Source organism: Rattus norvegicus, chromosome 1 (assembly GCF_036323735.1).
Source record: "Rattus norvegicus strain BN/NHsdMcwi chromosome 1, GRCr8, whole genome shotgun sequence".
Lineage (NCBI taxonomy): Eukaryota > Metazoa > Chordata > Mammalia > Rodentia > Muridae > Rattus > Rattus norvegicus.
In genome coordinates, this window is record NC_086019.1 from 254,868,803 (window position 1) to 254,881,886 (window position 13,084).

Below are 13,084 nucleotides of genomic sequence, written 5' to 3' on the forward strand. Positions count from 1 at the left end.
CCGGAGTCTCTAGAAAAGTCGTAAATGCTTGTGATAACTGAGCAGTCTCTTAGGCCCCCTCCCTTCATTTTCCAAAGATCTCTCTGCAATCTAGCCAGTGAGCTCCAGGGTCAATCGTGTCCTGCCAGCCCTGGGGCTACTGGTGGGAGGGAGCCACTGCACCCTGCTTGTACAGCCTTGTCATGTATCTGAACACTCAGGTATTTATGGGTTAACATTTACACCAATCCCTTTCTGGGTTCTGTAGAGTTGTTCAGACTGGACTGAAACCCCAGTTCTCCTGCCTACTCTCTTACAGTGACAGCCTGTGCATGGAGATATTTTAGAATACAGACACTTGTGGGATGGAGAAGATACAGTTTTGGGGTTGGTTTTTTTTTTTTTTTTTTTTTTGTTGTTGTTGTTGTTTGTCTTCTGAAGCCAGGGTTTTTCTGTATAAACCTGACTATCCTGGATCTCACTCAAGGGATAACTGCTTCTGCCTTCAAAGTGTTGGGATTATAGTATTTCAAACTCAAAAGAACTCCTCTTCCTCCTCCTTTGCCCCACCCTCCTCTCCCTCTCTCCTCAGATCTACCTACTTTTGTCTCTCAACCCTGGGTTTCAAGGCATTTGCCACCAAGCCTATGAGAATAAAAGTTTTCTCAACTGGGGTTTGTGTCTATTAAGTGTTTCAGGTAAGCTCACCAATTTAATTTGATCACCGTCCTGGCGCGTGGATTTTTTTAAAAAAATTAATATGGATGGATGGATAGAAGCACCTCCTCTGGGAAATAGGATAACATTTCTTTTTAGAAGGAGCGACTGTTTTGAGGAAAGTAAAAGGTGTTCACAGGAAGTGCATCTTTATTGTTTCGTGAGGGATAACTAATGTGACCTGGAAAATAGCTGATAGTGGAGTTTTCAGAATTCAGTGTGACTTCTGACTTAAGGAAGAAAGGGTTATTGAGTCCCTTGATCTTTTCTCTGGAATGAACCCGTGCTCTCCTCCCCCTTTTCGAGTTGTGTATGGTTGGGATAACAGTCTTTAAACCTAGCTGTGACTGACAGTCAATGTGGGATACTAACACCTTTGTCACCACAACTTTTAGGATTGCCTTATGATTTGAGTCTCACTGGGTGTGAAGGATGTGAAGAAGTCATTGTTGGTGGGAGCTTGAGCAGTAGACGACACCTCTAGAAAGGTGAAAGAGACTCGAGTTCTCCATTCCTTTGATTATCGTGGGGTCTGAATAGCAGCCGGGGCTTGGAAACTACGTTTCTATAGATAGAAGTCCATTCAGCAGAGATAATGCGCGGGAAGTTGCAAGTTTTCCCGCCTCGGACGGGAGCGTGACCTCTGACGTAAAGCTCCGCCTCCTTGGGGGGGAAGGCTAGTGGGCTCCGCCCTTTACAGGATGACGACGCGTGTGAGACCGGAAGGAACTTATAGATTTCGCATGCGTCCTGCCTCCGGGGCGGAGGGAGCCCTGCCTCGTGGGGGCCATTCTTCCGCTGCGCGCCGCGCGACGTGATGACGACACTGGGCCCGCCCTCTACCCTGGCTGTGCTCTGGAGTTCTTCAGTCGTACCGCGTGCGCAACGGTAGTGACGCGTTTAACCCGGAGTATGGCGGATACCGGCTTGCGCCGCGTGGTTCCCAGCGACCTTTATCCCCTTGTGCTCGGCTTTCTGCGAGATAACCAGCTCTCAGAGGTGGCCAGTAAATTTGCAAAAGCGACAGGCGCTGTGAGTCCTTGGTTTGGTTTGCGGGCCGGGGTGGGACGACTCTCCAAGGTAGTCTAGGCCTTGTCAGGTTTAGAAGTCAAGAAATCGAGGTCTGGGGTCTGTCAGTCTAATGTCTGTGAAGCCTCTCTGCCGACCTTTCTGAGGCTTAAGGTCTCGGCATCTCTTTCCATCACGTCTGACTAGCTCCGAATCTTACGGCTTTTGGTGAGTTTTGCAGTGGTGGCAGGCATGGGTCCCTCGTGACCTAGGACATGTGGCGATAGATCCCTCCCGGAGCATTGGTTTGGCGGTGCCTGCTTCTGCTGTACTTTTTGTTGGACTTACACTTGGTTGCAGTTTTACCTGAGACTCAAAGATAAATTGTTACTAGTGAAGGCTAGGATCCTATTTATTTATACACTTTAAAAAATGAGTGAGTGCAGGGATAAACTGCGTAGCAATGAAAACTAGGATATCATTATTTATTTAGTTACTTAATGAATGAGTGCAGGGATAGGCTGCTTTCAGTATACCATAGAAAGCGTGAGCATCTTTCCCTGTCAAGTTGGCACTGGGCTTGGAGCTTCAGGTAGTGATATAAAGCAAATGGAGGCTTAGGCCAGATCCACCACTTTCTACATTGATGATCCTGGGCATCCTTTTATTTAAAACAAAGTTCAACCCTTTATATTGTGTATAAAAGTCCTTGTAGAGTGGAAGATGGATGTAAACTTCTGTCCCTCTTGCCTCAGCCTCCTCATCCTAAGCATGCCTGAACATAGCAGGATGCCATTTTGGTTTTTGTTGTCAAGACAAGAGTTTCTCTTTGTGTAGCCTTGGCTGTCTTGCAACTCACTTTGTAGACCAGATTGTCCTTGAACTCAGCTCTCACTCTGCCTACCAAAAGCAGGGATAAAAAGGTGTGCTCAGCCCTATTTACAGCTTTTGAGTGAATGAGATTCACCAAGCGAAAAATACACAAGCCAGTAATCTCATTGTAGACACACAGGGACCATGGGATGAGTGACAGCTATTGTGTCACTTCAAATCCATGTAAGAGCAAAATTAAGTGAAGGAATGTGAAATGTCTCGTCTGCATCTTAAGAAAAGCTGTAGTGTTCATGGAAACACCTTGAAAGACTGTGTAGACTTACGGTCTTTTTTTTTTCAGGGTGATAGCATAACTGACAATTTAGGTTTCTTCTGCTTTATTTCTATTTCTATTTTCTATGTCTCATCGTGTAACCCTGGCTAGCCTGGAACTCATATGCAGAGTAGACTGGCCTCCCAGAGATGCCCCTGCCTCTGATTCCTCAGCGTTGGAATTAAAGGCTGCACCATCATAACTGCCTGGTCCCCTCCTGTTTCTGTGGCCATTTTTGACCTGGCCTTGGCCTTATGATCTTCCTGCCTTAGATCCTGGGAATCTTGGGTTACAGGCCACCAGACCACATAAGAGAGTTCTTTGAGCCAGGGCAGCCTGGCATGTGATCTGATGATACATGCCCACCTGTTCCTGAATGGTCTTAGCCGATGGACCTTCTTCCAGTGCCCCTTACTCCTCCCCGCCCTTCCTTCTTTTTTTCCTTTTTTTCGGAGCTGGGGACCGAACCCAGGCTAGGCAAGTGGTCTACCACTGAGCTAAATCCCCAACCCCCCCACCCTTCCTTCTTAAGACATGGGGTCTCAATATATAGTTATGGCTGTCCTGGGGCTCACTGTGTAGACTTAAACTCATCTCTACTTGTCTCTCCTTCCCACATGCTAGAATTTAAGGCATATGCCACCACACCTGGAACCTTTGTTTGCTTATGTATTCTCTCATGCACGTTGGTGGTTTGCCTGCATGTAAATGTGTGTGATGTGTTAGATTCTGGAGTTCAGACAGTAGAGAGCTACCATGTGGGTGCTGGGAATTGAGCCAATTCTCCAGCCCCGCCTTTCTGACTTTTTTTTTTTTCCTTTCTGACTTTTAAAAGTCAATTGTTTAGGAAAAAAGTTAATAGTTAGAAAATATGAAGCCACAGGTGTCAGGATTGCGTGGATCTGGAGTTAACAGATGTGGGCGCTGGTAAAAGTGTGGATGGAAAGGCATAGGAATAGCTATGCTATAAAGTTTTCATGTTCAGTGTTAGGTGATATGTAAGTGGAATATTTTTCTCCTAATTTATACAAGTAGGAAAAGTCTTAAGATGTAACATCCATTTCAAATTGAGTAGGTAGTTAAAATAACTTTTTTTTTTTTTTTTGGTTCTTTTTTTCGGAGCTGGGGACCGAACCCAGGGCCTTGCGCTTCCTAGGTAAGCGCTCTACCACTGAGCTAAATCCCCAGCCCCTTAAAATAACTTTTTAAAAAAGATTTATTATATATAAATACACTGTAGCTGTCTTCAGACACACCAGAACAGAGCATGAGATCTTATTACACATGGTTGTGAGCCACCATGTGGTTGCTGGGATTTGAACTCAGGACCTCTTAACCACTGAGCCATCTCTCCAGCCAGTAAAACAACTTTTGAGACAAGGTCTCTTTACATAACCCTGGTGTCCTGGAACTCTGTATATAGTCCTCTTGGGCCTTGGCCTCACAGATCTGCCAGTCTGTCTTCCAAGTGCTGGGACCATGCCAGGCTGACAAATTACATTGATCAAAGAGTAACAGAATCTGACCGAGAGACGCTTTCCTTAACCAAGCCTCTTTTCTTACAGACACAGCAGGACGCCAATGCCTCTTCCCTCTTGGACATTTATAGCTTTTGGCTCAAGTAAGCTTTCCTTGCTGTACTTGGGTTATTTTCTCCCCTAGGTGGGCTGGGTTGGGCTCCTTGGGTTGAGAAGGTCGATCCCTCAGAAACCAGCCTAATCTACATCAACAGGTCCACCAAAGCCCCGAAGGTGAAACTGCAGTCAAATGGACCAGTGGCCAAAAAGGCTAAGAAAGAGACTTCATCCAGTGACAGCAGTGAGGACAGCAGTGAGGAAGAGGACAAAGCCCAAGTTCCCACACAGAAGGCTGGTGAGACTGTGTGAGGTGTGGGGTGGGGCAGGGGTCCAGAGAGACCCTATGGCATCTGCCTGGAGGACTTGTTCTCATGGGCACTTATATTTCTTTCTACTCAGCCGCCCCTGCCAAGCGAGCCAGTTTGCCTCAGCATGCTGGGAAAGCAGCAGCCAAAGCTTCAGAGAGCAGCAGTAGTGAAGAGTCCAGTGAGGAAGAGGAGGAGGAGGACAAAAAGAAAAAGCCTGTCCAGGTATGTAGCCTTGGCTGTAAGGAAGGCTCAGAAATGAAACTAAATGGAGCATCTAGCTTGGCCGGCTGGGTGGTGGAGGCCGCTCTATATTGCATAATTCTGGGGGCTTATGGAGATGCTGAAGTCTGAATGATGAGATTGAGGTGCAGGCAGGATTCTCTTCTCTGCCCAGGGGCTCTGTGGTCTTCGAGATACTGTGTAGGGCCCTGAGAATACAAGGGTTTTGCTGGGAGCTGTTGACAAGATTATGTCAGGAACTGGCTAGTTTTTATCAAGTCGTTGTTTGGATATTCTTAGATTGTATCTTTGAGTTTTTCTTGCCCTTTCAGTGGGCTCCTAAAAAAAAGGCTCTGGGCCAGCCTGGTCTACAGAGCAAGTTCTAAATAGCCAAGGCTACACAGAGAAACTGTCTCAAAAAAACCCAAAATAAAAGCATCTTGTTCAGGAGCCCTTGCTCATCGTCCTGTGTTCTGTTTGTTTGTTTGATCCTCTCTGTAGCTCTGGCTGTCCTGGAACTTTTTTGTTGTTGTTTTTTCTAATACTCTCTTTTTTTTAAATTATTTACTTTATATGAGTACACCAGAAGAGGGCATCGGATCCCATTACAGATGGTTGTGAGTCACCATGTGGTTGCTGGGAATTGAACTCAGGACCTCTGGGAGAGCAGCTAGCGCTTTTAATCGCTGAGCCATCTCCAGCCCTATCCTGCAACTTTTGTGTTGAGCAGACTGGCCTTGAACTTCCAGAGTTATTTTCCTCCCACTTGCTGGTATTAAAGGCGTTTGCCACCATCTTTGCTCTCTTGTTTTAGCAGAAAGCAGTTAAGCCCCAAGCCAAGGCAGTCAGACCTCCTCCGAAGAAGGCAGAGAGCTCTGAGTCCGAGTCTGACTCAAGCTCAGAGGATGAAGCACCACAGACCCAGAAGCCAAAGGCAGCTGCTACGGCAGCTAAAGCCCCGACTAAAGCCCAGACTAAAGCCCCAGCCAAACCAGGTATTTCCCTGGGAGGGGAGTTGGGACCAGTGTGAAGTGGTGCTCTTTGCTTCCCTTAGCCAGACCTGGCTATAAAAGCCTGCTCTCTCTGCCCCATCCAGATAGGTGGGGCTGGGGAACTAGAAGATAACGCCTGGAATTTGTTTGTTTGATGCAGGGTTTTGTTCTGTAGCCCTTGGCTGTCTTGGATTCTCCTAGGCTGGCCTCTAACTCAGAGATCCACCCACCCCTAATGCCTTTGCCTCCCAACTGGTGGGATTGAAGGTGTTTGTGTACCACCACACCCCAGCTAAGCCTGGAAAATTTCCCCAGACCCTGTCTCAAAATTTTAGTGGGAAAAATAAGGCCGTGGATAGACAGGGCTGAGGTAGAGTACCTGCTTAGCATGTGTGAGGCTTTGGGGTTAATTCTCAGTACTACACACATGTACACAGCCAGATGTGGTGAGTGTATGCCTATAATCCTTGCAGTCACAGTATGACTGCTGAAAATTTAAGGTCAGCAAGTTCTAGGCCACTCAAAGAGAAAAAAAAAATCAAACAATTTAACAAAACATTATAGCTAGGACCAGTATATAATAAGAGAAGCAGTTTTTTTTTTTTTTTTTTAATTTTTCTAAGGTTTGTGTTCTGCTTAGCAGCTCATATCACTCTTGAAAGATAGATGGTCCTGAGTCAGGGTGCTGAGGTGCAATTAAATTCAAGGTCTTAGAATCAGACTCTCCTGATGGTAGAATTCCTGGGGGATGCTGTACTGCTTGGCTGGGCGTGTTGCGGCCTGCCTTTAATTTCTATACCTGAGAGACAGGCAAGCAGATCTCGGGTCCAACCTAGCTGGAACTAGGTAATGAGGCCCTACCTCAAAAACAAACACACAGACCTTCATTTTCCTTTAAAAACAAAGTTTTGTGGGGCTGGCTAGATGGCTCAGTGGTTAAGAGTACTTGCTACCCTGGTCCTGGGTTCACTTCCCAGCACCCACGTGGGATCTCACCACTGTCTGATGGGGTCTTCTGGTGTAGAGATGTACTTGTAAACCAAGTAGCCATGATATAAAACACATAAATAAGTCTAGTAAGTAAATAAAATGCACTTTTAAAATATGTATGTGAGTGCCCATTCTAGTGCCCCATATGTGTGCAGTGACTCCAGAGGACTAAAGGGTATGTGATGTGGGTGCTGGGAACTGAACTTAGGTTCTCTAGAAGAACAGTAAATGCTCATAGCTGCTGAGCCATCTATCACCTTGATCTTTATTTATTTTTTTAATCTTTAATTTTCTTTTTGTTTGCTTAAAACAGGGTTTTTGTTTTGATTTTTTTTTTCCCCTTTTTGGTTAGTTTTCTTGAGTCAGGGTTTCTCTTTAGCCCTGGCTGTCCTGGAACTAGCTTTGTAGACCAAGGAGCTCTGAGATTCACCTACCTCTGCCAAGGGTATGCGCATCACACGTGTGGGTCAGGTCAGGTCTCACTGTAGTCCAGTGGCCTAGAGCTGGTAATTGCTTCTGCCTGGCCCTAGAGTGCTGGGATTAATGGACATTTCTTAGCATAGTTATACACACCTAAGCTCAGCCTGGGGTTAGAGCCTGACGCACAGCAGAGCCACCAGTGGTAAGTATTACATTGTCTTTTAGGTGCACACAGCCCGCGTGTGTTCTCTGCTGCTCTTCACAGCCACCTGTATTCCTTTCATTCCATTCCACAAATGAGTTGTTTCTTCCTTCTGATTAGAGTCTGAAGAGAAAGACTTTAGAAGCGGGCATTATATGGTTTATTGTACGTGTGATGAATCTGCACATCTCACAGCATGCACATATAGAGCTTAGAGAACAACTTTCAAGAGTTGGTTCTCTCCTATTACTATATAACATGTAGGCATCAAATTCGGGTCATTCTTTACCCACTGAGCCATTCTACTAGCCTTAAAATTAGAGAGACTCTTTAAGTCCGGTGGTAGCCAATGGGAATTTTTTTGAAGTTCCCCAACTTGTTTAATATTGCTTTTGTTTCTCAGGTCCACCAGCGAAAGCACAGCCTAAAGCAGCCAATGGCAAAGCAGGCAGCAGCAGCAGCAGTAGCAGCAGCAGTAGCAGTGATGACTCAGAGGAAGAGAAGAAGGCAGCTGCACCTCTCAAGAAGGTTATTAGGGTTATAACTCTGTAGCGGGAATGATGTAAAGGGGCTTCAGGGAGTGTCTGTCCTCTGTCAGGATTGTTTGGGAGGGTGTTTTCCTCTAATGTTAAATTTTTTTTCTCCAATGAAGACTGCACCTAAAAAGCAAGTCGTGGCCAAGGCACCAGTAAAAGTAACTGCTGCCCCCACCCAAAAGAGTTCTAGCAGTGAGGACTCTTCCAGTGAAGAGGAAGAGGAACAGAAAAAACCCATGAAGAAAAAAGCAGGTGACTGGACAGGGGCGTCAATGTCCATAAAATAAGTCCTAATGCACAGCATCCAGCTTCTACAGAAAGGAAGGCAGCCACAGTGCATCATGTAATGTAGACCCAGAAGTTGGAAATGACTTGTTAACCCAGCACACAATCTGCAGAAAAGGAATAAACCCTAAAGACAGACAGGTTCAAAGAATTTAAGTACTTATTTTCTTTGCTGATGCTAGAGCTTAAATCCAGGGCTTTGTGCATGCTAGGCAGGTTCTGTACTTAGGAGAGATGTCCTCAGGCCTGTGTGCACTTTTGCTCTTGCTATGTAGCTCTGACGCTCTGGGAACACTCTGTACACCTGGCTGGGCTTGAACTCAGATCTGTCTGCCTCTGCCTCCCAAGAGCTGAGGTTAAAGGTGTATATCACCCCCAGACCTATTATTTTACTGCTTATTTAATATTTTCTTCTGTATTCCATGGCCCCAAATTCACATCAGTCTTCTACTTAGCCTTATGAGTGTCAGGATTACAGGCATGAATCTCCCAAATGCATGTTTCAAAACTATTCTGTGTTTTAAACAGGTCCCTACAGTTCAGTTCCACCACCTTCTGTTTCTTTATCCAAAAAGTCCGTGGGAGCCCAGTCTCCAAAGAAAGCGGCCGCGCAGACACAGCCTGCAGACAGCAGTGCAGACAGCAGCGAGGAGTCTGGTGAGTCACGGGGAGGGTGAGCGAAAGGAGGGGATCTGTAGCTGCGATGTGACTGGAGAGAAGGCTAGGACCGTGTGTGCATTGTTGCGCTCTTCCCAGTGCTCTTCTGGTTGGCTTGCAATTTTGGACCCATCCTAATGTCACAATTTCTCCCCAGATTCAAGTTCTGAGGAAGAGAAGAAAACTCCAGCTAAGACAGTCGTCTCCAAGACACCCGCCAAACCAGCTCCAGTGAAGAAAAAGGCCGAGAGCTCTTCAGACAGCTCAGGTAACGCTGCTCAGACACTTGGGCTAGCGGGGTGCCTACTGTCTTGGGCTGTCGTTACAGGGCTCCCCTGAACTTGGTTTGGGGAGCTGTTCATTCTGTCTTCTCTCTCCAGATTCTGACAGTTCTGAGGATGAAGCTCCTGCCAAGCCAGTCAGTGCCACCAAGAGTCCCTTAAGCAAGCCAGCTGTCACTCCTAAGCCGCCTGCTGCAAAGGCAGTGGCAACTCCTAAGCAGCCTGCGGGCAGTGGCCAGAAACCTCAGAGCAGAAAGGCTGACAGCAGCTCCAGCGAGGAGGAGAGCAGCTCCAGTGAGGAAGAGGCCACCAAGAAAAGTGTGACAACCCCTAAGGCCAGGGTGACCGCCAAAGCAGCACCCTCTCTACCTGCCAAACAGGCTCCTCGGGCTGGTGGAGACAGCAGCTCCGACTCAGAGAGTTCCAGCAGTGAGGAGGAGAAGAAGACGCCGCCTAAACCCCCCGCTAAGAAGAAGGCAGCAGGTGCAGCCGTTCCCAAACCCACCCCTGTGAAGAAAGCAGCAGCCGAGAGCAGCAGCAGCAGCAGCTCCTCCGAAGATTCCAGTGAAGAAGAGAAAAAGAAGCCCAAGAGCAAAGCTACTCCCAAACCACAGGCAGGAAAGGCCAATGGCGTTCCAGCTTCTCAGAACGGAAAAGCAGGCAAGGAAAGTGAGGAGGAAGAGGAAGACACAGAACAGAACAAAAAGGCAGCCGGGACCAAGCCAGGCACGTGTCTAGTCACCCCTGGGTTTTGTCTTGTACTGGGGTGTCCTCAGGAGGGAGGTGCACAGGGAGATGGCATGGCTGCCTCCCAAGTGCTCGTGGCAGGCTCTCAGCAGGCCTGGTTCCTAACTAAGTCTGGCTTTTTTATTTTATTGTAGGTTCAGGCAAGAAACGGAAGCACAATGAGACAGCAGATGAAGCAGCAACTCCTCAATCTAAGAAAGTTAAGCTGCAGACCCCTAATACGTTTCCAAAAAGGAAGAAGGCACGTTGTCCCACATTGTTTTCAGAACGCAGCCCATAGATTCATGGGACCATTGATTCCTGGCTCAGTCTGTCCTGATACCACGTTCTTTTGAGGAGAGCTAGCTGTCACCAATTTAACGTTTACTTCATTTTCTCTCTAGGGAGAGAAAAGGGCATCTTCCCCTTTCCGAAGGGTCAGGGAGGAGGAGATTGAGGTGGACTCTCGAGTAGCAGACAATTCCTTCGATGCCAAGGTGAGGGGTGCTTCCCACTCTTGGGGCCTGGGAGGGAAGGACAGACTGCTTTGAAGGGGCAATAGAGGAAGGGTGACAGGGCATTGGAGTGTATCTTCTGTGTAATAACCTCATTTTCTACCAGCGAGGTGCAGCTGGAGACTGGGGTGAGCGAGCCAATCAGGTTCTGAAGTTCACCAAAGGAAAGTCCTTCCGGCACGAAAAAACAAAGAAGAAGCGAGGCAGCTACCGGGGAGGCTCCATCTCTGTCCAGGTCAATTCCGTCAAGTTTGACAGCGAGTGACCTGTGTCATCTTTAGCAAAGGAAGGGTGACTTTGGGAGGCTGGCACTCACCTCCAATGGACCCAGAAACTCAGTGTTATTAGGAGAGAGTTGTGGCACGGACAGTTTGAAGCAGGTTCTTTGACACTGCAGTCTATAGTCCTTCCATGCTCCTGCTTCTGGACAGGTTTGTTTTTGAGCGTTGATTGTCAAAGACAAAAAGTTTTTTTGTTTGTTTTGTTTTATTTTTTAAGAAATCCATTTGGTTGTCAGCTGCCTTCCTGTTCTGTTGGTCTTCATACTGAGAAATTGTATATTTTATATTAAATCATGTCATACAGATTTTTGTTGTGATTTTCAGAGATGAGTTCCACAGATTAAAGTCTTTGCCTAAGGCAATGCACAGAGTCACATGGAGGATTCTGTTTATGTGAGTGCGCAGACCCACATTTGATCCCACCCCTCAAAGCCCCGGTGGGCCCTGACATAAGTCTTGTGATGTTTGACTGCTAAGCATGCCCTGTGCTCATCTTCATCCATTGGGCCTGACACCGAAGCTTCCCGAAGCCGGCGTGGATCTGCCAACTTTGGGGATAAAATTGCAGTTCTTGGTACAATTTCCTACTGAACTGACAGGCAGGATTCTCGATGTGAGTGCGATGCAACGGTTTTTGTTTTGTTCTCAGTAGCTATTAGTGCTACGTGTTTACAGTGTGTTCTAGTTTTAATTTCGAAGTAAGCTTTTCTGACACTGAGAGGCATTTGCAACAACTTGACTCTTACCGCTGTTGTATATAAGCTCATGAATATATTTGATTCTTGTTAACATCATCAAGAGCAGAATGGTAAACTCCTGCATGGTTGAGGCACTGGTCAAGGAAGTGGAGATGACCTACCTGAGCCTCTGGGTGAAGTAGGTACGGTGGATAGATCCTGGGCACCTGCAGTGAGGAGCAGGCGAAGGACAGTGAGGCTGGGAGAGGTCTGGGCAGGACCGTTCTGTCTGGATCCCTCCCCTCAAAGGGATCACATGGGAGTGATTATGTCTTATTTAAGTTGGTCCCCTGGATTGATTATTGGTACCTTAACTATATGATGTTACTGATACAGGCTAACCAGGGGGGGGCTGGGAGGCATATCTGGGTGATAGTGGCGCTTACCTACCATTCAAGGACAGAGTGTGATCTCCATCAAGGCAGGAAGTGAATGAGCAGAGATCCCTGGGCCAAGGGAGTAAATTATAAAGCCGTAAGATTTGACCATTGGCAGAGCTCAGCCAGAGTGAGGGAAGGGAGAAGAGCACCCTGGCTAACCTGGTGAGAACAGACACGGAGCCTCCCTGGTTTGGTTTCCATGGTCACCTGGTAACCTGCTAAAAGTGGGTGCCTGTGGCAGCTCCTTGAGGAAGTCTGCATGGTCAAAGTTCTGTGTCTTACTACAAAACAATAAAATGGATGGTCCCTGATGTGTTCAGAGTTGTATTTTTGTGCGAATGAGGCCTCATAACTTTGTACACAGCAGAACAAGTGGGGGGGGGGGCTGACACCTGCTTACGAGTTCACTATAGAAGCTTCTCAGTTTGCCAGTTCTCAACCAACCTTACCTCAGTACCTTTTCTGGCCTCTAAACTCCCCACCCCCTTTTAACTTTTATTTTTGTATTGTAAAGATGTTGTCTGACATGCTTAGCTCTTTTTCAGGCTTTAGTACAACTAATTACCTGTAAACCAAAATTAGCTCTGTTACTTGTGTTTGCATCATCTGGAGACTAAAAAACAATTTTTACATTAGCATTTTTTTCTTTTTTCTTTTTTTCGGAGCTGGGGACAGAACCCAGGGCCTTGCGCTTGCTAGGCAAGCGCTCTACCACTGAGCTAAATCCCCAACCCCACATTAGCATGTTTTTATTTTAGCCAGGCAATTGTTGGCCCACACCTCTAATCCCAGCACTTGGGGAAGACAAGGGAAGAAGGATTTCTTGGGCCAGTCTAGTCTACAGAGTCTACAGACAGGGTTTCTTCGGATGGTCCTGGCTGTCCTGGAACTCTATACCAGGCTGGCCTCGAATTCAAGAGCTCTGCCTCCCGAGTGCTGGGACTAAAGGCTTGCACCTGCACCGCCTCACACATGCTTTTTTTTTTTTTCTTTTTTTTCTTTTTTTCGGAGTTGGGGACCGAACCCAGGGCCTTGCGCTTGGTAGGCACGCCCTACCACTGAGCTAAATCCCCAACCCTGCACATGCTTTTCTTAAAAAGAACCTTTTTAAAATTATATTTATTTAA

General features: G+C 46.9%; 1 protein-coding gene across 3 annotated transcripts; it reads left to right on the forward strand.

Moving 5' to 3' along the window:
• Positions 1 to 1,392: 1,392 nt before the first annotated feature.
• Nolc1 (nucleolar and coiled-body phosphoprotein 1) lies at positions 1,393 to 12,268 on the forward strand. 3 transcript variants are annotated; one of them, XM_063272817.1, is made up of 13 exons: positions 1,393 to 1,728; positions 4,417 to 4,472; positions 4,584 to 4,723; positions 4,828 to 4,958; positions 5,773 to 5,950; positions 7,963 to 8,087; positions 8,212 to 8,347; positions 8,909 to 9,037; positions 9,195 to 9,305; positions 9,418 to 10,044; positions 10,200 to 10,310; positions 10,453 to 10,541; positions 10,666 to 12,268. In XM_063272817.1, exons 1-13 carry the CDS (start codon positions 1,609 to 1,611, stop codon positions 10,822 to 10,824), a joined length of 2,112 nt encoding a protein of 703 aa, XP_063128887.1. In that variant the 5' UTR covers positions 1,393 to 1,608; the 3' UTR covers positions 10,825 to 12,268. The 3 variants fall into 3 exon arrangements, with proteins under 3 accessions (XP_063128887.1, XP_063128884.1, NP_074060.2); XM_063272814.1 differs by having other exon boundaries at positions 1,398 to 1,728; positions 5,770 to 5,950; NM_022869.2 differs by having other exon boundaries at positions 1,557 to 1,728; positions 5,770 to 5,950; positions 10,200 to 10,306; positions 10,449 to 10,541; positions 10,666 to 12,267.
• The last annotated feature ends 816 nt before the right edge of the window (positions 12,269 to 13,084 follow it).

Bases quoted from the DNA above. Each gene is read 5' to 3' on its own strand.
- Nolc1 (XM_063272814.1), top strand. From the start codon at position 1,609: ATGGCGGATACCGGCTTGCGCCGCGTGGTTCCCAGCGACCTTTATCCC. The intron at 8,348-8,908 runs GTGACTGGACAG...TGTTTTAAACAG, and splicing joins ACCCATGAAGAAAAAAGCAG to GTCCCTACAGTTCAGTTCCA. The intron at 10,045-10,199 runs GCACGTGTCTAG...ATTTTATTGTAG, and splicing joins GGCAGCCGGGACCAAGCCAG to GTTCAGGCAAGAAACGGAAG.